Source organism: Panthera tigris, chromosome X (genome assembly GCF_018350195.1).
Source record: "Panthera tigris isolate Pti1 chromosome X, P.tigris_Pti1_mat1.1, whole genome shotgun sequence".
NCBI lineage: Eukaryota > Metazoa > Chordata > Mammalia > Carnivora > Felidae > Panthera > Panthera tigris.
Window position 1 is genome coordinate 42,091,017 of NC_056677.1, and position 21,181 is coordinate 42,112,197.

Consider the following 21,181-nt stretch of genomic DNA (forward strand, 5'->3'; position numbering starts at 1 on the left):
TAAATAAAGTCTTTTAAAAATAAACATTTTTAAAAAATCACTAAATCCTAATACCAAGAAATAACCATTTTTCTTATGATGTTCCTTCTGCCCATGTACAAGGAGGCAAGATTGGTACATGGAGAGTCAGAAAGAGAGAAAGAAACAAAAGCAATTTATATTAATGGGCTTGCACTACACATGTTGGTTTAAGTGAAAGGTGTTGAGTTTTTGTTCAATTAAACAGAAGAGGGGCACCTGGGTGGCTCAGTTGGTTAAGCATCCGACTTGGGCTCAGGTCATGATCTCATGGTTTGTGGGTTTGAATCTTGCAGCAGGCTCTGTGCTGACAGCTTGGAGCTTGGAGCCTGCTTCGGATTCTGTGTCTTCCTCTCTCTCTGCCCCTCCCCTGCTCATGCTCTGTATCTGTCTCTCTCTCTCAAAAATAAAAATAAATGTTAAAAAATAAAGTAACAGAAGAAAAATAAATGGCTGTTGTATTAGTTTCCTTTTGCCGCTATAACAAATTGCCACAAACATAGTGGCTCAAAACAACACCAATTACTGCCTTCCAGTTCTGGAAGCCAGAAGTCTGGCATGGGTCCCACTGGGCTCCAATCAAGTTGTTAGCAGGTCTGGGTTCCCTTCTAGAGGCTCCGGGGTAAACTTTTCTTGCCTTTTCCAGCTTTGAGAGGCCCCCACCTCCCTTGGATCATGGCCTTCTTCTTCTATCTTCTAAGGTAGCAACTGTAGTTGGGTTCTTCTCACATCACATCCCTCCTGTCTTCTTCTCCCGCTTTAAAAAAAAATTAATGTTTTATTTATTTTTGAGAGAGAGAGAGAGAGAGAGGGACAGAGCATGAGCAGGGGAGGGGGCAGAGAGAAGGGGGGGGCACAGAATCTGAAGGAGGCTTAAGGCTCTGGGCTGTCAATACAGAGTCCAACATGGGGCTTGAACTCACAAATTGGCAGATTGTGACCTGAGTTGAAGTCGGATGCTTAACCCACTGATCCACCCAGGTGCCCCCCTCTTCTACTTTTAAGGATACTTGTGAGTATATTGGTTCCACCGGATAATCTAGGACAACTGCCTTATCTTAAAGTCATCTGATTATCAACCTTAATTCTCCTTTGCAGTGTAACCTAACATAATCCCAGGTTCTGGGGATTAGGATGTGGGCATCTTTGGGGTGGATGAGTCACGCTGCCTGGCACTAGATGCAAAATGTAACAAACTGCTGAACCTCAGCTACAGGCTTCATTACAACATCCTCTACATTTAAATCTTTCATAATTCCCTAAGTAAAAAAAAAAAAAAATCATGAAAAACCTTTATCGGTTGAGATGCTTTTGTCTGCAAGTAACAGAAACCAACTTGAACCAGCTTGACCAATAAGAGAATGGACGAACTCACAAAAGAGGAAGTGGCTTCAGGTGGGCTCAACCCTTGTTCCAGAGAGGCCAAAGGCCATCCCGCCAGTGAGCAACAGAACTGCAATCCCAGCCCAGCCTGCCCAAACATTGCCCAACCAGGCTCTTAGCCATTGTCAGTGCACGCTGACCTGTGCCAGTGGGGACACACTGGCCCAGAGGCCTGCCTTCCTGAGTGAGTGAGTGAGTTGGAGCTGGCTGCCCATGTCTTCAGGCCTGGCAAGAGCCTGCACTTCTCAGGCACAGGTGAGCCCGCAGCCTGTCCATTAGGCACGACTTAGGGAGCCGTGTGGCCTGCGAACCACGGGCACATTGTCAGGCTGCCTTTTTCCCTATCTTCCCTCTGCCTGACTGGACTAGTGCCTGGGCCTCGGGAAGCCGGGGTGGTGCTGAGGTTTGAGCAGGCTCCACCCAGAACCTTGCCAGGCCCCGGGGGCCTAGAAAGGAGCTGGGTGGAGAAGGCTTGTATGCCATAAGCCTCAGTTCAGCACCCTCAGCAACTGCCCATCGATGTAGGGCTCGCTGTCCTAAACTGCTCAGTTTCCCCCATGATGCTACTGTTAGTTCTCATCTCCAAGTGCTTTACACATGCTGTTCCTCCTGCTGGCATATGCTGTCTCTTTTTCTTCTGCTCAGTTAACTCCTTATCCTTCAGATTTCAACTGCGATGTCACCTCCCCGAGGACTCCTTTCTGGTACCCACCACTGAATAATGGTATCCAGCTCTTAATCCCTGGAATCTGTGAATGTTCACTTGGTGGCAAAAAAAAAAAAGAAAAAGGAGTTAAGGGTCTGGAGACGGGGAGATTATTTTGATTGTATGGGTGGGCCCTAAATATAACCACAACTGTCTTTATAAGAGGTGGACACTGGTGTGATGCAGCCATAAGCCAAGGAACGCCAGCAGCTGCTTCCAGCAGCGACCTCACCTTTCCCTTCTGTCCTTTTTTTTTTAAAAAAAAATTTTTTTTTAAGTTTATTTGAAAGAGAGAGAGAGAACAAGCAGGGAAGGGTAAGAGAGAAGGAGAGACAGAATCCTAAGCAGGCTCGGCATGCTCGGCACAGAGCCCAACTCCGGACTCAAACTCACAAACTTCGAGGTCAAGATCAAGAGTCAGAGGCTTAACTGACTGAGCCACCCAGGTGCCCCATCCCTTCTGTCCTTCTTAAATCCACTCAGCCTCAGGAGTTTAGGACTATCAAGTCCAGCAGGGACCATTTTATCTAACCTCCTCATTGAACAAATGGGGGAAACTGAGGCACGGGGGGGGGCAGGAATCTGTTCATATTCACCCAGAATGACATCAGCAACAGAGCTAAGACTAGAAACTGGACCTAGATGTGGGCCCCTGCTCTGTCTTACAAGGAGTCCCTTGTAAACACTCAGAGTAACTTCAAAGACAACTAAAATGACCTTGATCACAGAGGGAAGAGAGATTTTTGCCCCCAGCCATTGGTAGGAGACTTGAGTCAAGTAGCCTTTGGACCTCCCCCCTTCAAGACTCAGTGGGCCTTCCCTGTCATGTTGCTAGGTTCCACAGCCTAGACCCCATGTCCAGGTCAAGGCCACAGGGCCGCCAACATTTAGAGTGTATTTTGAGACCACTGAGCTCAACTCCTTCTGTACCAAAGAAGCAACAGGCCCAGAGAGGGCAAGGGACAGAACACAAACCACACAGCAGCTCCAATGCAAAGCAAGGGCTAGAACTCAACTCACCTTGCCTCCAGTTCTGTGGTTCTATAGCCAATGTTTTCCACTGCCTCCCTATAATCCTTACCCCCATCCCCTCCCTTTCCACTACTCCATCCCCAATTTCTTCAGGTGGTAAGTGGAGGTCCCCTGTTCTTAAGGAGCATAAGTCCCTCCCCTGGACCAAGGGGATGGATTATGATTGGTTTAAACCAGTCATAGCAATTTTGCTTCCTTTGGATAGTGACAAACTGTGGAGGGAATCTGGTGCAGTTTTGGCTAATGAGATATAAGGGATATTCTATAGGGAGGGCTGTCCACACCAAATAAAAAGACAATGCCTCATTAGGAGAAAGCCTTTGTTCTGATCTCTTTTTCCTGCATTGGATGCAGATGTGACATCTAGAAGTACAGCAGCCATTTTGGGACCATGAGGCAAGAAACATGAAGAAAAAAGCCAGCAGGCTTAAAGATGGTCGTGATGAAAAGTGAAGGAAACTTTGACTCCTCTTACAATATTATTGAACCTGAGACTGTCAATCTCAAATTTCCTGGTAATGGGAAAAAATAAACCCCTCTCACTGGAAGGCACTCTGGCAGAGCTTTCTGTTCATTACAGGGGGAAGAATGCCTGAGAAAGACCCTTTCCACATAATCTCTTAACTACCTTTTGGGACAGCCAGGTTAGGTCATAGCACACCATTTTTACGAACAAGGAAACTGAGCCACAGAGCCTATGTGGTTTAAATGTCTTCCCTGAAGTCCTCACAAACTGGACCTGGTGGAAAGGCAAGCATTTTCCTTGGGGGTAAAAGTATACTTCCTAAGCAAACACTGCCGCAGCACATTGCACGGGCCTATGTTTGTAGGAACATCAAATGGCGCTGAACGTGGCCATGGTTGGGAAGCCCTGGCTGCTGCCCCACTGGTTCTTCTGGGGCTTTGTCCTGGGAGAAGTGCTTGGACGAGTGGTGAGCAGGGAGGAAGCATGTTGGGTCTCAGTCACTCAGCAGCAGGTGCCACAACCTAAGGAGAAAAAGAAATCCTCTATTGGAGACATTTAGTGAAATCAGAGCTATCTTTAATCCATCTACGGAAAGGAGTAGGTGAATTATACCAACCCTTGATGTACCCTGAAGCCCCTTATTAAAGCCACGCCAACGGGGCACTTGGGTGGTTCAGTCGGTTAAGCGTCCAACTCTTGATTTCAGTTCAGGTCACGATCTCATGGTTCATGGGGATCGAGCCCGCGTTGGGATTCTCGCCGCCCCTCCCCTGCTCATGCCCTCTCTCAGTCTCTCAAAATAAATAAATAAATAAACATTTTGAAAAAATAAAAACTAAATTAAAAAAATAAAAATAAAGCCACGCCAAGCCACAGAGCGACAGAGCCTCATTCTCCTGTAGATCTCTGAAGAACAGGGCTCCACATCCAGGGCCCCCTGCAGTGGAGCCAGTGCCAGCTTGGAGGTGCAGGTGATGTCTTCCCAGCCCCTTCACCCTGGCCAGAGCTCTGCCTGCTGTAAAAGAAGGAAGACCAGCTCCTAGAAGCCAGGAGGCCCTCCTGGGAGAGTATTTCCCTGCCCATGAGGTCCTCAGCTTACAGAGCCCATTTCTGCAGAGGATTTGATCCACACGACACTACACGTGTATGCAGGAATTCATTCTTCAATAATGGACCAATGCCACAATGTCAGTGGTTTCACTCTCTGCTGGAGCTGTAGACCACCAAAAGATGGACCAAGAGCAAATGGAGAGAGCACCGCTGTTTCTGAAGGACACACATCATTTTAGCTCAAGTCATTTGGGAGGACTGGTCACATAGCCCCACCCAGGTGCAAGGGGGTGTGTGTGGGGGAAATGTCATGTAATTTCTGGTTAGGCAGCGATTTGCAACAACTCAACATTTGGGCAGATGAAGCATAACATTTGGGGACAACCAGCTGTCACTGTGACACGCTGTCAGATGGGCACTATCTCCAAGAAACTTGAGGATCAGTACAGGCATGTGACTTGCTCAAGGTGACACAGATCCATGATTACAAACTAGGTGTCCACTCTCCCAGCTCCTTGCCCCATACCACCTTGACCTGCCAGCTCACTGCCTTGAATTTTAGGAAGAGTCCTAGGTCTGGTGCTTTATTTTACAAAGTGGTTTCAGGGCACCTGGGTGGCTCAGTGGGTTAAGCTTCCGACTTCAGCTCGGGTCATGATCTCACGGTTCATGGGTTTGAGCCCTGCATTGGGCTCTGTGCTGACAGCTCGGAGCTTGGGGCCTGCTTCGGGTTCTGTGTGAGTGTGTATCTCTCTCTCTGCCCCTCCCCCGCTCATGATCTGGGGATCTCTGTCTCTCAGAGATCTGTCTCTGCCTCTCTCTGTCTCTCAAAAATAAATAAATGTTAAAAAAAAGTTTCAGCTTAAGAACTTCACCCTAAAACTGTCTTGGCAAAGGAGATGGGACACAAATGATCCCCCTTTCACAGGTAAGGAAACTGAGTAAGATCAACTCTGAAGAGAAATGAGAAACTCTAGGTCATAGGCACTGCAGACCTTCCAAGCAACAGATTATAGATATTTCTCTTCCTCAGGCATCCACAACACCCCTGAAAAGAGTCTGTCTTTGGGGTCTTCCAAGGCAATTAATAGTGAGGCCCACATTCTAGAGCTTGTCCTGTGCATGGCTCAGGTGTGTTAAAAGATAAGATGAGGCACATTTAAATTTTCAGGACTTTATTGGAGCAGAAGTCAATTGGAACTAGGCAGAGCCAAACCGGAAGTGGTTAGGAAGTGGACAGGAGCCAGGTGCAAGTCTTTTATGGGACAAACTGGAAGCAAAGGGAGATTATTTGATTGGTTATAGCTGAAGTGGTTGCTCTTATGGGGAAAGCCTACTTGGCTATTTGTAATTGGTTGTTCTTAAATTTCGATTTCTTGGATACAAGTTCTGGCTTAGGTTTTGGTTTGCTTTACTGAGGCTACGAAGGCATCAGAGCCACCTCAGTCTAATGGCCTCCTTGTTTAAGTACTTTTAACAGGTGGTATTCAAACTTTCTCCTCTTTTTATTATTTTTTACTTTTTTAATGTTTATTTATTTTTGAGAGAGACAGAGACAGAATGCAAGTGGGTTAGGAGCAGAGAGAGAGGGAGACACACAATCTGAGCTCCAGGCTCTGAGCTGTCAGCACAGAGCCCGACATGGGGCTCGAACTCATGAACCGTGAGATCATGACCCAAGCCGAAGTCGGACGCTCAACCGACTGAGCCACCCAGCCACCTTAATCTTTCTCTTCTTTTGAAAACAAATTTTTTTAATGTTGATTTGTTTTTGAGAGAGAGTGTGCGAGCGGAGGAGGGGCACAGAGAGAAGGAGACAGAATCCGAAGCAGACTGTCAGCACAGAGCTTGATGCGGGGCTGGAACTAATGAACCGTGAGATCGTGACCTGAGCCAAAGTCGGTTGCCCAACTGACTGAGCCACCCAGTCGCCCCTAAAACTTTTTTTCCAACATTTATTCAGGTTTTAGAGACAGAGTGCTAGCAGAAGAGGGGCTGAGAGAGAGAGGGACACAGAATCCAAAGCAGGCTCCAGGCTCTGAGCTGTCAGCACAGCCTGATGCATGGTTTGAACCCAAGAACTGTGAGATCCTGACCTGAGCCGAAGTCAGACATTCAACCAACTGAGCCACTCAGGCACTCCTACTAAACTTTCTCCCCTTAATCAGGGTCAACAAATGCACACCTCTAGCATCATTCCCTCCCCAATCTGTGTGACCCCAGGAGCGTCCTCTCATTCTGTGTGACATCATGAACGTGCATACCCGTGTGTGTGATGCCAGAGGTGTCCCCATCCCAGTGTGTGTAACTCCAGCAGTGTCCAAAACTCAACCTGTGTGACCACAGTTGTGTCCATACACCAGTATGTGTAATCCCAGGAGTGCCCACCTCCCAAGTTGTGTGACACCGAAAGTGTCCACACCTTAGTCTATGACAGTGAGTATTCAAACCCTCATGTGAGTGACTCCAGAAGTGTTAAGTCCCCAGCATGTGTGATTCCATGACAGTCTGCTCTCCTTTCCGTGTGACCCCATTAGTGTCCAAATATCCATTTGCGTGACTGCAGGGATGTCCACACCCAGTCTGTGTGACCCCAAGACAATTCACATCCTGGTTTGTGTGATCCCATGGCCATCCACACTATAGTCTGACCTCAGCAGTGTCCACTCCTAAGTCTATACCAGGGAGTATCCATCAATCACTCTGTGTCACCACAGGAGTGTCTGCACCTCAGTTTCTGACCTGAGGGGTGCCAACACATCATTTATTTGACCAGGTAACTGTCCCTACCTCAGTCACTACAATCCCAGGAGTGTCTACTCCTCAGTCTGTATAACACCGTAGATGTTCACATCCCAATCTATGTAACACAAAGAATGCCCAATCCACAATATGTGTGCTTTTAGGAGTCTCCATTTCCCAGTGTTTTTAACTTAAAGAGTCCCAAACTCCCCCTGTGTGACCCCAGAGATTTCCACTCTCCAGTGTGTGTAACAGAGCCCTTGGAGTGTTCACACCTCTTGAGTGACCCTATGTCTGTCCACACTCCAGCATGAGTGACTCCAGGAATGTTCAAACCCCCATCTTTGTGACATCATGTCTGTCCACACCCATTCATTCTTACCTCATAGTCGTCTATACCTTAGGCTGAGTCCAGGAGTGCCCACATCCCAGTCTGAATGACCCCAAAATCTCCACAATCCACTCTGCTATCTGACCCCTGGAATGTCCACACCCTGGCATGTGTGACCCTGTGAATGTCTATTAGCCAGTCTGGGTGACTCAGGAGTGTCTACTCCCTAGCATGTGTGACCCCAGAAGTGTCCATATGCAAATCTGTTTGACCCCAGGACCATCTGCTTCCCACTTTGTTTGACTACTATAGTGTCAACATGGTAGTCAATCTGACCCCAGAAGTGTCTACTACCCACTCTGCATGACCTCAAGAGTGTGCAGTCTTCAGTGTGTATGATTCAAGGAGTAACCACTCCCTACGGTGTGTGACTTCTGGATTGCCCAGACCCCCATCTGAGTAACCCAAGGCTGTCCACCCCCTAGAGTATACTACCTCATGTGGTGGCCACACCCCTATCTATGTGGCTCCACGACTGTTCACACTCCACTCTGTGTGACTCCAGAATTATGCACACCACTATCTCTGTGACCTGAAGGGTGTCCACACGATGGTATATTCTAAGACAGTACTGGATTCCTCAGCATTGCTACTCCCCACACCCTCTGTGGATGTGACCTGAGAGTGGATGTTCATACCTAATTCAGTGGATCATTGTGTCCCTAGCTCCGGCCCACACCACCAAGTGACCTCTTCTATTCCTATTTCCCCTCACTCTCTCCAGTGGACCATTCAATTCCCATAGCCTCCTCCCCAACCACACACATATATATATCCACATCCCCAAATAGACCATCCCAGCCCCAGACCCTGCAGATTTTGTAGAGAGCAAAGACCAAGACAGCCAGCCTCCCGCCACAGACTCCAGCCCACAGGGAGTAGTGGAGAGGAAGCCAGTAAAGGCACCATTAATGGGAGTAAAACCTTCCAGGATCTTGTGAAACATTTATGGAAATCAACATTTTACACCCTCTTCCTCCCCAACTAGAATGTCAGCTCCATATGGGCAAGGACATTTGTCCATCTAGTTCTTTAATGTCACCGCAGCACCTAGAGCAGCAGTCAGTACACAGAACGCACTCATTAGGTGTTTGGTGAATGAATGAACCCTCTGACCCCTCAATTCCACTTCTAACTCTAACATGCACGCACATTTTCAGAGCTGTGTGCACAAGGCTGGTAGGAGCCAACAATTGGGACAACCTTGTAAATGTCCACCTATAATATAGCCAATGACTTTCACAGAGTGACATGAATGCTGGGGGTTCATATTCTACCACAGAGCACCCGCTGGGTGTGAGACAGAATGAGTGAGACCAGTGTGTGCCTTCCACAGGACAGGCTGTTGACAAAGAAAAGCAGGTGGGGGCTGGTTATGGTGACGCGTGTGTGCCAGTGTAAGGAAACACCAGCAACTGTCCTCAGTGGTAATTTTTGGAGACTGGAGGATGTCCTTGTAGTCCATATACTGATGTACTGTTGAAACTTTTTATGCAAACCTATATTCATGTATTATAAAGGGAAAATCATATGCTAAAGTCAATAAGCATAGCACAGAGAACTTGTGTGTGTGTGTGGGGGGGTATATCTGGGGTGTGCCTAGGAAAATCTCAAACTCACATGCCCCATGCCCCAGGAGCTAGACACATAAACCACCACCACCACCACCCACACACACAGGGAACTCAGTTCAGGGTAAGGTAAACAACAGTGGGACTGATGAATGTTCCCTCTCAGCAGTGTTGGGAGAGGGCATGGTAAGGGATGACTGGGGATGGGGAAAACCTGAGAGTTCACACCCTGAAAGAATTCAGAAACATTGCACCCTGGGACACAGAGCACTTAACAGCTTAGAGATCTCGGCTCAGAAACAGACCCATAAGCCAGAGTGGTCATATCTTAACCCAGATAGCTTTTAACTTCACACCCTGGACACAAACTCTGACTCCCAAATAGATCAGGGGTCTCATATTCTGGGGACACAAGCCTAAGGAGACCAGAGGTCTCGCACCCTAGAATAAAGATCCCCCCACCATACTTGGGATGGGTGATTTTTCTGTGTGATTACAAAGCAATCCCTTACACATACACCTTGTTATGGACCGAATGTTTGTGTTCCCCCAAATCCTTATGTTGAAGCCCTAACCCCCAGTGTCATGGTATTCAGAGGTGAAGCCTTTGGGGGGTGTTTAGGGTTAGATGAGGTCATGAGGGTGGGGTCCTCATGATGGGATTGATGCCCTTATAAGAAACCAGAGCCTGCTCTTTCTCTCCACCATGTGAGGACACAGAGAGAAGGTGGTCCTCTTCAAGCCAGGAAGAGATGTTACCATAATGTGATCCTGCTAGCACCTGATCACAGACTTTGGGCCTCCAGAACTGTGAGAAAACTAATTTCTGTTGTTTAAGCCCCCCAGTCTGTGGTGCTTTGTTATGGTGGCCTGAGCTGACCAAGTCACACCTTAAGCTTTTACTTTCACGGCCCTGAGTTTTACATCAGAGTTCTTGTACTGCCGACCTCTGTTACTACCAGCAGTCCTCAGCCTGGGGCCCTCCCATTTCTGCCCCTTGATCTCTAGGCACTGAGCCAAAGGGTTGTCTGGAGGCTCCAGGGCAAAGACACCTAGCCTGCCATGCTGTGCCGTCTGCCCTCCAGGCTGCCAGCCAGGATGTGGGGCAGGACTTTGGAGAAGCAGGTGAGTAGGGTGATCCCAGGGGCCTGGAGCATAGGAGTTTGCCCCAAGGCTGGGGATTGCCTAGCCCAGGCCTGGTAACCTGTTTCCTTTCTCTGTGGGCTATCCTGAAGTGTGGACATCCATTTTCCCGGTCCTCCTCTCTCTTCCTCTTTCAAAGACAAGCAGAGGGCAGCAGAGGGACATGGAAAGGCCCTGTTCTAACTCAGTCAGACTGCAACACGTCTGCGCAAGTGGCCCTGAGCTGAGGGATGACTGCTTTGCTCCCTCATGGTGGCTCCAGGGAGCCAGTTTGGCCAGAAACATCAAGATGGGGCAGTGTGGGAAGGGGCCAGAAAACAGGGCACTGACTTTGAACTTTGCCAGGAGAATTCCAGGGGCCCATGACACCCTGAAGGAGACCTTGTAGAGGATTCTGTAGAAGAAGAGGAGGCAGGAGGGAGGACATCGTGTTCTGGGCACTCTATTATATAGAGAGATTTGCTGTGGGGAATAAGATGGATTACATTTCATGTAGTGCTTAGAACAGGGCTTGGCAAAGAGTAAGCCTTATATGATTACTATGTCCTGATGATCTTTTTATAAACCAGCTTCCCTCACCTCGCCTCAACAACCCTGAACTATCTGGCCCTTGCCTTCTCCACCTACTACTCATGCCTCACTCTTGGATTCTAAACCATACTGGCCTTCTTCTGGGTCCTTAAGAGAACCAGCCCTGCTCATCCTTGAATTTGTGAGGATGGAGTTCCTTCTCTGCAAACCAGAATCTGGGGAGTGAGTGTGAGCTGGCAGGCACTGAAAATGGGAGGAATGGGTTGAGTTGATTTCCAATAGACTGCCAAAATTGGGGGTTATGGCTAAAGCTGTGCTTAGTGGGTAATCTACAGTTCTAAATGCAGAGATGAGGAAAACTGAAAACCAACGATCCGAGCTTCCTTATCAAGAAGCTAGAAAAGGAACAGCAAATTTACGTTTATGAAAGTGGAAGGAAGGAATTATAAAGAGCAGAAACTGGTAAAATAGAAAGCAGACATACATTGGAGAAAATTGACAAGGTCATAAATTCATTCTTTGAACAGATTAATAAAATATTAGTAATGTCTGTTTTCTCTCAAATTTTTAACAGAAAAAAAAATAAATTACCAATATCAGAAATGAGAAGGGGGTGCTATTACAGACCCTACAGACATTAAAAGGTTTTTAGCATTCTACTTTATTTTCAATGGAGCCCAAATGCCAGTCATTTTCTCATTATACTGCTTCTGTGTCCCTGTGGATCCTCTGTATCCACCAGGACAGTAAAACTCAGCAACATTGCTAACACCTCTTCCACTCATGAAAATACAACAGCACAGCATTTTTTAAAGTTGGGGCTCAGTGAAATCAATTGTTTAAAATGTAATGGTTTGAATAGAATGGAACGCAGTGGAATGGAATGAATATAATAGTATAGGGTAAAATGGAATGGAATGGAGTAGAGTAGAGTAGAGTAGAGTGGAGTAGAAGTCAGACTTTGTGCTAGGCGCTGGGCCTAATTGTTGTAGTAGATATCCACTAATTTAACAGATATTACTGAACATCTGCTAGTTGTTTGGGACACAGTGGGGAACAAAACAGAGAGAAATCTCTACCCTTATGTAACTTATATTCTAGTCCTAGAGACAGATAATAGCATATGCATTAGATATGCATAAGGCCCTGAGGCCAAAGATACAAAGATTGCCCTTATGAGAACAGGCAAAAGACAATGTAGCTTGGAGTTCAAAAGAAATGGATGGGGCTGTAGAGACTAAGGGCCATGGAAGGGAATCTGAAATTTAACAAGATGACCATGACAACATCATCATCAGCGTTGACTTTTATAGCAGTTGCTATGTGTCAGGCATTGTTCTAAGCCCTTAAAAATACAATTTTTTTTTTTTTTTTTTTTTACTTACTGATCTTTATTCCCTTAATTTCACCGTAGAAAATAATGACTAGAGGATATAGTAGACCACATTTAATTCTGAACCTATCTTTTCAGAAAGATTTTTTAAGTTTTAGTATAAATAAATATCACCTATAGATCCTGAAAAATAGATTCCTGCTCAAGTAAGTCATTCAGTAGGTCTGGGATGAGGCTCAAAGAACTGCAGTTTCAACAGTATCCCGGGAAATTTTAATATAGATACTTCTTGAACCACGCTGTGGAAACACTGACTTGGGGGAGTATGAATATTTCTTGAAATCTGACTGTAGGAGCTCACTGTGTGTATATTTGTATAGAGAAACATAATGGACTTTCATTTTTAAATAAATTATTCTGGGCATTTGCTTAGATTTGTACTTATGTACATGACAAGAGATGATTTTAGGGATGTAAAGCATCCTTCACCTCATCCCTAGTAACCTAGTAAATCCTATGCAGAAAGGCTTAAATACTAACTTGATATAATACAGCATGGGTTCATCAAAAATTCAGTCTTTAAATGTATTTGTAACAAAGTTTCTAAGAATAATGTACACTTACAATATGATTTCACCACAGGCAGTATGGAAAAAAATACAATTTTTTTAATGTTCACAATAATCTTATAAGATTATTGTGAACATTAAAAACATATATATATGATTATTGTGAACATTAAAACATTAAACATTTTATGTGAACATTAAAAAAATTGTATATATATGTATATATATATACAACATATATATATTTGTATATATGTATATATATACAATATATATACATAATATATATTGTATATATATGTGTGTGTGTGTATATATATATATATATATATATATATATATATATATATAAAATCACGTACATTTTACAGAAGGGGAAACCAAGGCACAGCAAGATTAATTAAACATCAGTCTGGCTCCCCAAATCTGTTCTATTAACTACTATATTGTGCTATAGTGCCAGACCACAGGCACCTTATAATCCTGTAGCACATGTAGTGTAAATGTACAAATTACTAAAGAATGCAAATCAAGAGAAAGATCAGGTGGGAAGTATGCTGAGGGCAGGAAGTAAGAAGGGGGGAGGTGTGCCCTCCCACTAGGTATCAAGGTGAGTCTGGAAATACACATGCCTAGAAACATTTATTTCATCTGAGATGCTCCCTTCCAGTCCTGGCATAGCTGAGGAGTGAGAAAAAAGGGTACTGAGTAAAACTGGCCAACAGAGAGCTTGTACTTTTAGGGGTTGGGGCTCCTCTGTGTCCTGTCATTCCTTGCAAAAGATATGAATTCCAGCTTGGGGACAACAAGAGAGGGTTTTGTCTTGGTCTCCACTTCCCTAAACTTCATCTCTAGCCCTCTGGAAGGGGAAAGAGAATAAGAAAACAGTAGAGAATGATCATGGCAGACTCTTGTGAATCTACACATGGGTGATAAGACTCTCCTCAAGTTTTTTCCCAGGACTTTTCCCTGGAAATGGGGTTGAGGAGGAAGTATAGTCATTGTGGAGATGAGGGGAGCTGGGAAGGAAACAGGAAATTTGGGTGTGACCAGTGGCAATGTGATCTCTTTTGAATTTTTTTTTTAAGTCATGGAGGAACAGCAGTCAGACTCCTTCCCCATGTCTTATCCACAGACTGGACCACATTGTGATGACAGTAAAGAGTATCAAAGACACCATAATGTTTTATTCCAAGATCCTGGGCATGGAAGTCACAACTTTCAAGGTAATCACTTTCCCATATGCAAATTGCAAGTGAAGTAGAATTTGATTATAATATTTTTCAGCCCCCTTCCCCTCAAAAAAAAAAAAAAAAAAAAAAAACCAAACAACCTCAGAGGAAATCTGTGAGAAAAATGCAAAGGATCAATGTAGGAGATTCCAAATTCTAAATAGTGGAACTTCCAGAGACAGAATGGAGAAAAAGGTAGGGAGGAAATTGCCATAAAAGTAATGCAAGAGAACTTTCCAGTCTTTGTGTGGAAAGGGTTAACTGAGTATCCAGCACATTGACACTTAGATATGTTCTTGGGAAGTTACAGAACATCAAAGTGGAAATGAATATGGTAAGAGCTTTCAAAGAAGTTAAAAATAAAAGTAGTTAGGGGCACCTAGATGGCTCAATCGGTTAAGCGTCCAACTGTTGATCTCAGTTTAAGTCACGATCTCACAGTTCATGAGTTCGGGCCCTGCATCGGGCTCTGCACTGATTGTGTGGAGCCTACTTGAGATTCTCTCTCCTTCTCTCTGTGCCTCCCCTGCTTGTGTGCTCACTCTTGCTCTCTCTCTCTCTCAATAAATATTTTAAAAAATTAAAACTATATTAAAAAAAAGAAAAGTAGTTCAACTACAAAGGGAAAAGAAATATGCAGATACCAGATTGCCCATGAGTCACATCAGAGACCAGAAGACAATAGAACAATTTCAAGATTTTTTTTTAACTTTATTTTGATAGAGAGAGAGATCATGTGCGAGCAGGGCAGAGGCAGAGAGAGAGAATCCCAAGCAGGCTCCACACTGTCAGTACAGAGCCTGACATGGGGCTCAAACTTACGAGGCGTGAGATCATGACCTGAGCCAAAATCAAGAGTTGGATGCTTAACCAACTGAGCCACTTAGGCACTCCAAATTTCAAGGTTCTGAGGGGAAAATTTCAACTTAGAATTCTATGTCCAGCCAAACTATTAATCAAGGTGAGTGTAGAGTAAAACATTCTTAGATATATGGGTCTCCTGGCTGGCTCAGTCAGTAGAGCTTGAGACTCTTAATCTCAGGGTTGTGAGTTTGAGCCCCATGTTGGATGTAGAGAGTTCAGTTTTTAAAAAAAAATGTTTATTCATTTTTGAGGGGGGGGGGGGCAGAGGATCTGAAGTGGGATACACACTGACAGCACAGAGCTATATGCAGGGCAGGAACCCACGAACCATGAGATCATGACCTGAGCTGAAGTCAGACGCTCAACTGACTGAGCCACCCAGGTGCCCCTAAAATTTTTAAAATATTAAGTTTATTAATTTATTTTTGAGAGAGAGAGAGAGAGAGAGAGAGAGAGAGAGAGAGAACAAGTAGAGGAGGGGCAGAAAGAGAAGGGGACAGAGGGTCTGAAGCAGGCTCTGTACTGACAGCAGCGAGCCTGACATGGGGCTCGAACTCACAAACTGCTAGATCATGACCTGAGCCCAAGGTGGATGCTAAAACCAACTGAGCCACCCAGGCACCGCACAATTTTTTTTTTTCTATTTTTAAGATAGAGAGATAGAGAGCAAGCAGGGGAGGGGCAGAGAGAGGGAGACAGAGAATCCCAAGCAGGTTGAGTGTTGTCAGCTCAGAGCCCCAGGTGGGGCTCGAACTCAAAAACTGCGAGATCATGACCTGAGCCAAAATCAACAATCAGACGCTTAACTTACTGAGCCTCCCAGGTGCCCCAGGGAGGTTGTTTTTAATTAAAAGCCCCATTTTACCTTTTTTTTTTTTTTTTAACCTTGGAGGTTGTTCTCAGTTGTTCTTCCTTCCCAAATAGGGCGACCAGAAAGCATTGTGTTTTGGAGACCAGAAATTTAACCTCCATGAGGTGGGAAAGGAATTTGAACCCAAAGCTGCTCACCCAGTTCCTGGCTCCCTGGACATATGTCTGATCACAGAGGTACCTTTGGAGGAAATGGTCCAGCACCTCAAGGTGAGTTGGACATCCATTCTTTTTGAGAAGCTGCTGCTGGTATGTTGAAAACAGAATGCATGACCCAGCTGGGTGTTCCTCAAACTTCAGACATAACAGGTTTTGTCATATCCATATCATGCCTGTATACAACCGTTTGCTCATTCTTTTTCCTGACATCATTTTTTCATGTAAACAAATACATTTACATCCCTCTTGTAAAGAATACAAACCTAAATTCTTTTTACATAAACGCATTTATGTAAAAAGCAAATGTTCAACCAAGTACACCAACAGACCATTATATCTTGACACAAAGGAAGTTAACTGCAAAAACAGCTATAAAAACACCAGTCATTAGATTCTATCCACTTCCTTTCTCTGAACCCTCTGGGCCTGATGTTACAAAGGGAGATTTGGCAAATGGTTGGGGAGGTGCTAAGGACTTGGTAGCATCCACCAGAGACTTTCTTCTTGATAGAATCAGAAGGATTGAAATAGGGGGCACCTACCTGGCTAGCTTGGTAGGAAGAGTATGCAACTCTTGACCTTGGGGTCCTGAGTTCAAGCCGCACACTGGGTGTAGAGATTACTTAATAAGAAAAACAAACAAACAAACAAACAAACAAACAAACAGGGCGTTTGGATGGCTCAGTTGGTTAAGCATCCAACTTCAGCTCAGGTCATGATCTCACAGTTTGTGAGTTCAAACCCCGTGTTGGGCTCTGTGCTGACAGCTCAGAGTCTGGAACCTGCTTCTGTGTTTCCCTCTCTCTCTGCCCTTCCCCCACTCATTCTCTTTCTCTCTCTCTCTCAAAAATAAACACTTAAAAAAAGGAAAAAGAGGATTGAAATAGGATTGAAGAGGGAATATTTAATTTGGTGTCTTTCTAACACTTAAATTGGTTTAATGTAAAGGAAGCATTGGTTCTCCTTTTGGGGAACACAGAATAAGGTCTTGCATATATTCTTTCTTTGGAAAATATCAGTGAAAAAGTCTGGTTTGGAAATAAAGTGGGGGAAAGCATAGGGGCTAAGAATATGGGCTTTTGCCCAGACTACCTGGGTTTGAATTCTGGCTCTGCCACTTACTAGATAATACTAGGCACCATTTTATCATCCCCATTTTACAGGTTAGGAAATTGAGGTACAGAGCAGTTAGGTACCATGATCGAGGCCACACAGCTGGTAATTGGCCAGAGCAGAGTGAGGGAGGGGAGAATGGAAGGAGATGAAGTCAGAAAGATATCAGGGGTCTTCTAAGAATTGAATTTTGGTCTCATACATGGACTGTGATGAATGATTTTTGTCTTCCCCTCCCACTTCAGGTTTGTGATGTCCCCATTGAGGAGGGTCCAGTCCCCAGAACAGGGGTCAAAGGACCCATTATGTCCATCTACTTCCGAGACCCTGACAGAAACCTGATTGAGGTGTCCAACTATATCTCCTCATGATTGAGGCTGGCCCTCTGCCATTCTGTTCCCTGTGATGTCTCCCTCTCCCTTTCTGCCCGCAAACTCTCACCCAAGCCCAGAGATCTCCAAGGACTGAGGACTTCGGCACTTCATTCTTCCTACTGGGGGGACCTGAGTTGGGTTTGGGACCAAAATTACATGTCTGAATGTTCTCCATCCAAGGCTCCCCTAATAAATTAACAACCTCTCGATTAATATGAGCTCTTCATTATTATTGTCTCAGTGCTATGTATGAATGTTTGTCCAGGGTGTGAGGTCTCTGAGCTGTTTGGGGGTCAGTGACCAGGGTATGACATCTCTGAGGACCAAATCCAGGGTCATCCCCTTGGGATTCAGGGCCCCTGACAGACTGTCCTTGTTAGTGAGCCCATCCTTTCCCATCCTTTTTGAATTCACCTCATCCCTTCCAAGTGCTGCTTCCTGTGTCCTCCACCCCATAGGCTTCACTGAACCTCAAGATCTCTGTGAGTCCCATGGAACCTTCAAGGACCACCCCAAGTGATACTACCTCCTCCTGGAATGCCCTACCTGATCTCACCCCCAGGGTATGTGGTGCTGTCTACCTTTGGATCTGGTAGGTCCAGATTCATCTTAACTGAGGCTCAGCTCTTGACAGAGTAGACAGGACCGGGACAAATTTCATCTGTTTCTGCCTCCCCCTCCCAACACTATCCATTCAATCAACTAATAAACACATATTGAGCACCCACTCTGTGCTTGGCCCTGTTCCAGACATTGGGGAGACAGTGTTGAACAAAAAGGATAAGCATACCTAGATTTGGGGAGTTGTCATTCTAGTAGAAGAGACAAAATAAATAAAATTAAGTAAGGAAAATATGGGGCACCTGGGTGGCTCAGTTGGTTAATGTCCAACTCTTGACTTTGGCTTAGGTCATGATCTCAGGGCTCAGGAGATTGAGCCCCACAACGGGCTCATGCTGACAGCACAGACCCTGTTGGGATTCTCTCTCCCCCTCTCTCTGCCCCTCCCACCACTCGTGTGCATTCTCTCTCTCTCAAAATAAATACACTTAAAAAAAAAAAGTAAAGAAGGGCTGCCTGGGTGGCTCAGTTGGTTAAGCCTCTGAGACTCTTGATCTCAGCTCAGGTCTTAATCTCAGGGTTGTGATTTCAAGCCCCACGTTGGGCTCCATGCTGGGCATGAGGCCTACTTAAAAAAAACAGTAAGGGAAATATGAAGTATATTAGAGGATGATAAATACTTTGGAGCAAAAGACAACATGGAAAAGAGGGAATGCAGATAAAAATTGCTGGGGCAGTTTCTAACGTGTAATAGGATGGTGGGGGAAACTTCACTGAGAAGCCATTTGCATGCAGATCCAAGATGAGGGAAGGAGGTGCACCAATAGCTGGAGGAAGAGCATAACAAGCAGAGAGAACAGGCAATGCAAAGGCCCTGAAGCATGAACGTGCCTGGTGCGTGAGGAACAGTGAGGCCAGTGCAAAGTGAGCAGTGAGTGGAGCAGGGAGCAGCAGGAGGTGAGGTCAGACACGGGGTGGGAGACAGATTGTGTAGGGTATCATGGGCCACGGAGAGAACTCTGGCTTTTACTCTGAGTGACAGGGGAGCCACGGAAGGGTCATAAGCAGAGGAGGGCCATGATCTGACAGGATTTAACAGGCTCCCTCTGGCTGCTGTGAAGAAAATAGGCTGTAGGTACGAGGGCAGGAACAGGGGACTGTGAGGGGGAGGCTACTATAGTGGTCCAGGCAAGTGGTGCCGGTGCCGGCAGGGGAGGTGATAAAAGGTGGTTAGATAATGGAGATACTCTGAAGACAGAGACTGGATAAGTTCACCAAAAGAGAAACTGTCAACTAGAGAAGAGGTCCAAAGACATTTAGAGTTCTGAAACAAGGATTACCCAGCAAATGAGGCAGGCAGTGAGGAAAAGGAAAGAGTACAGCGTCCTGAATGAATGAGTGATGGATAAAGGAGCATGTATGACAGTCTTTTGATGTGAGCAAGCCTCTAGTCTTGTGGACTCTAGTCTCTAAACAGTTCCCAGCTGGTGGTTCAGCCAGACCCTATGAGTGAACCCCCAAAGAGCCCCCCAAACGAAAGAGAGGATGTGTAAGGATGTGAGTTTCAGCATGTGAAAGGCTTTGCCAAAAGCTGTAGCAGGCTTCCTGCCTGTTTTTAATTTTTTACTATTTATTTTGGCAATTAAATACGTATTAAGATAACATAAATTCTAATACAGATTTTCAGCATAATATAGATATCACACATTTCTCCTAGTAATAGATGATAGCCAGATGAATCACAACAGTAGAAGAATCTAGAACAATAAATTTTGTTAGTAGGAGTCTTCCTAGAAGTCAGGAACCCACTCACAGATGAGTAAACTAATGACCAGAGAAGTTGGCATTCTCTACAAATGTTTAGGGCACTGACCATGTGCCAGGCACTTACTTGGTGCGGGTCATGTAAAAGTAAACAGAACGTGGTAACTGTACTCAAGGAGCTCATAGCCAGGCTAGTGGGCAATGGTGTCCAATAAGAAAGAAATTAACACACAGTCTAATCAGTATTGTGAGAACAGCATGCTCAAGCTACAAGATGCACCCAATCCAGGTTCGGGAGCAGCTCTGCAAAGGTCAAGTGTGAGCTGACCTAGGAAGGATGCACAGGAGTTACATAGATAAAGAGGCAGTGAAACAATGTCCCAGGATGGCCCTGGTGAGGGAAAGCATAGTGCATTTAGTTAATCAAAGGAGTTCAAGTACAAGGGAATTCCAGTCCTGGACTTTGGAGACAACAGTCTCCTGACTTCCAGTTCAATGCTATTTTTAGAATACTATCTGCCTTTCTAGGTCTCCTGACAAGTCTGTGATGATTAAGCACATATATCAACATTCTTGCATAGAAAAAAGGAAGCATACGTGGCTCATGCTTACCTACGTAGAGACATTAAGATTTTCAAACCCTCTTGTTTAAGATGTCTCTCTGAGGGGCGCCTGGGTGGCTCAGTCTGTTAAATGTCTGACTTTGGCTCAGGTCATGATGTCACAATTCGTGGGTTCAAGCCCTGTGTCGGGCTCTGTGCCAACAGCTCAGATCCTGGAGCCTGCTTCAGATCCTGTGTCTCCCTCTCTCTCTGCCCCTCCCCTGCTCATGTTCTCTCCTGTCTCTCAAAAATAAAATAAAAACATAAAAAATTTAAATAAATAAACATTAAAAAATTTTAATAAAATAAAATGTCTCTTTGAGGGGCACCTGGGTGGCTCTGTTGATTAAGCACCTGACTCTTGATTTCGGCTCAGGTCATGATGTCACAGTCCATGGGATGGAGCCCCGCATGGAGTTCTCTACTGACAGCACAGACAGAGCCTGCTTGGGATTCTCTCTCTCCCTCTCTCTGTCCCTCCCACATGCGCTCTCTCACTCTCAAAATAAATAAACATTTTTAAGTTTCTATTTGAGGAATAATTACTCTGTATTATAGCCTTTCATTTCCTCCCCAAACTTACCTCAATCAGATCATGTCACAAAGCTCTTAAGTCTGGAAGAGATTTTTGAGGAATCACTTTGTCGGTGGCCAAGGGAGCAGGAGACAGGGCAGGGGAAACTGTCACCACCCTGGCACAGGCAATA

General features: G+C 45.2%; 1 protein-coding gene and 1 long non-coding RNA gene across 2 annotated transcripts; one reads left to right on the forward strand and one right to left on the reverse strand.

Annotated features, from left to right (window-relative positions):
* Window positions 1–501: 501 nt before the first annotated feature.
* Window positions 502–20,604, reverse strand: LOC122235435. Its single transcript, XR_006213513.1, has 3 exons — window positions 20,485–20,604; window positions 3,128–4,126; window positions 502–775 (listed from the first exon to the last, which is right to left on the reverse strand). It is a non-coding gene; the product is annotated as an uncharacterized LOC122235435 (long non-coding RNA).
* Window positions 10,422–17,544, forward strand: GLOD5 (glyoxalase domain containing 5). Its single transcript, XM_007084966.3, has 4 exons — window positions 10,422–10,484; window positions 14,024–14,161; window positions 15,956–16,111; window positions 17,419–17,544. Exons 1-4 carry the CDS (start codon window positions 10,422–10,424, stop codon window positions 17,542–17,544), a joined length of 483 nt encoding a protein of 160 aa, XP_007085028.1.
* Window positions 20,605–21,181: the final 577 nt, after the last annotated feature.

What these genes read in the sequence shown, in the direction of transcription:
- GLOD5 (XM_007084966.3), top strand. Translation starts at nt 10,422, where the DNA reads ATGCTGTGCCGTCTGCCCTCCAGGCTGCCAGCCAGGATGTGGGGCAGG. An exon ending in GCAGGACTTTGGAGAAGCAG is followed by an intron (nt 10,485 to 14,023) that starts GTGAGTAGGGTG and finishes TTTTTTTTTAAG; the next exon opens with TCATGGAGGAACAGCAGTCA. An exon ending in AAATGGTCCAGCACCTCAAG is followed by an intron (nt 16,112 to 17,418) that starts GTGAGTTGGACA and finishes CTCCCACTTCAG; the next exon opens with GTTTGTGATGTCCCCATTGA.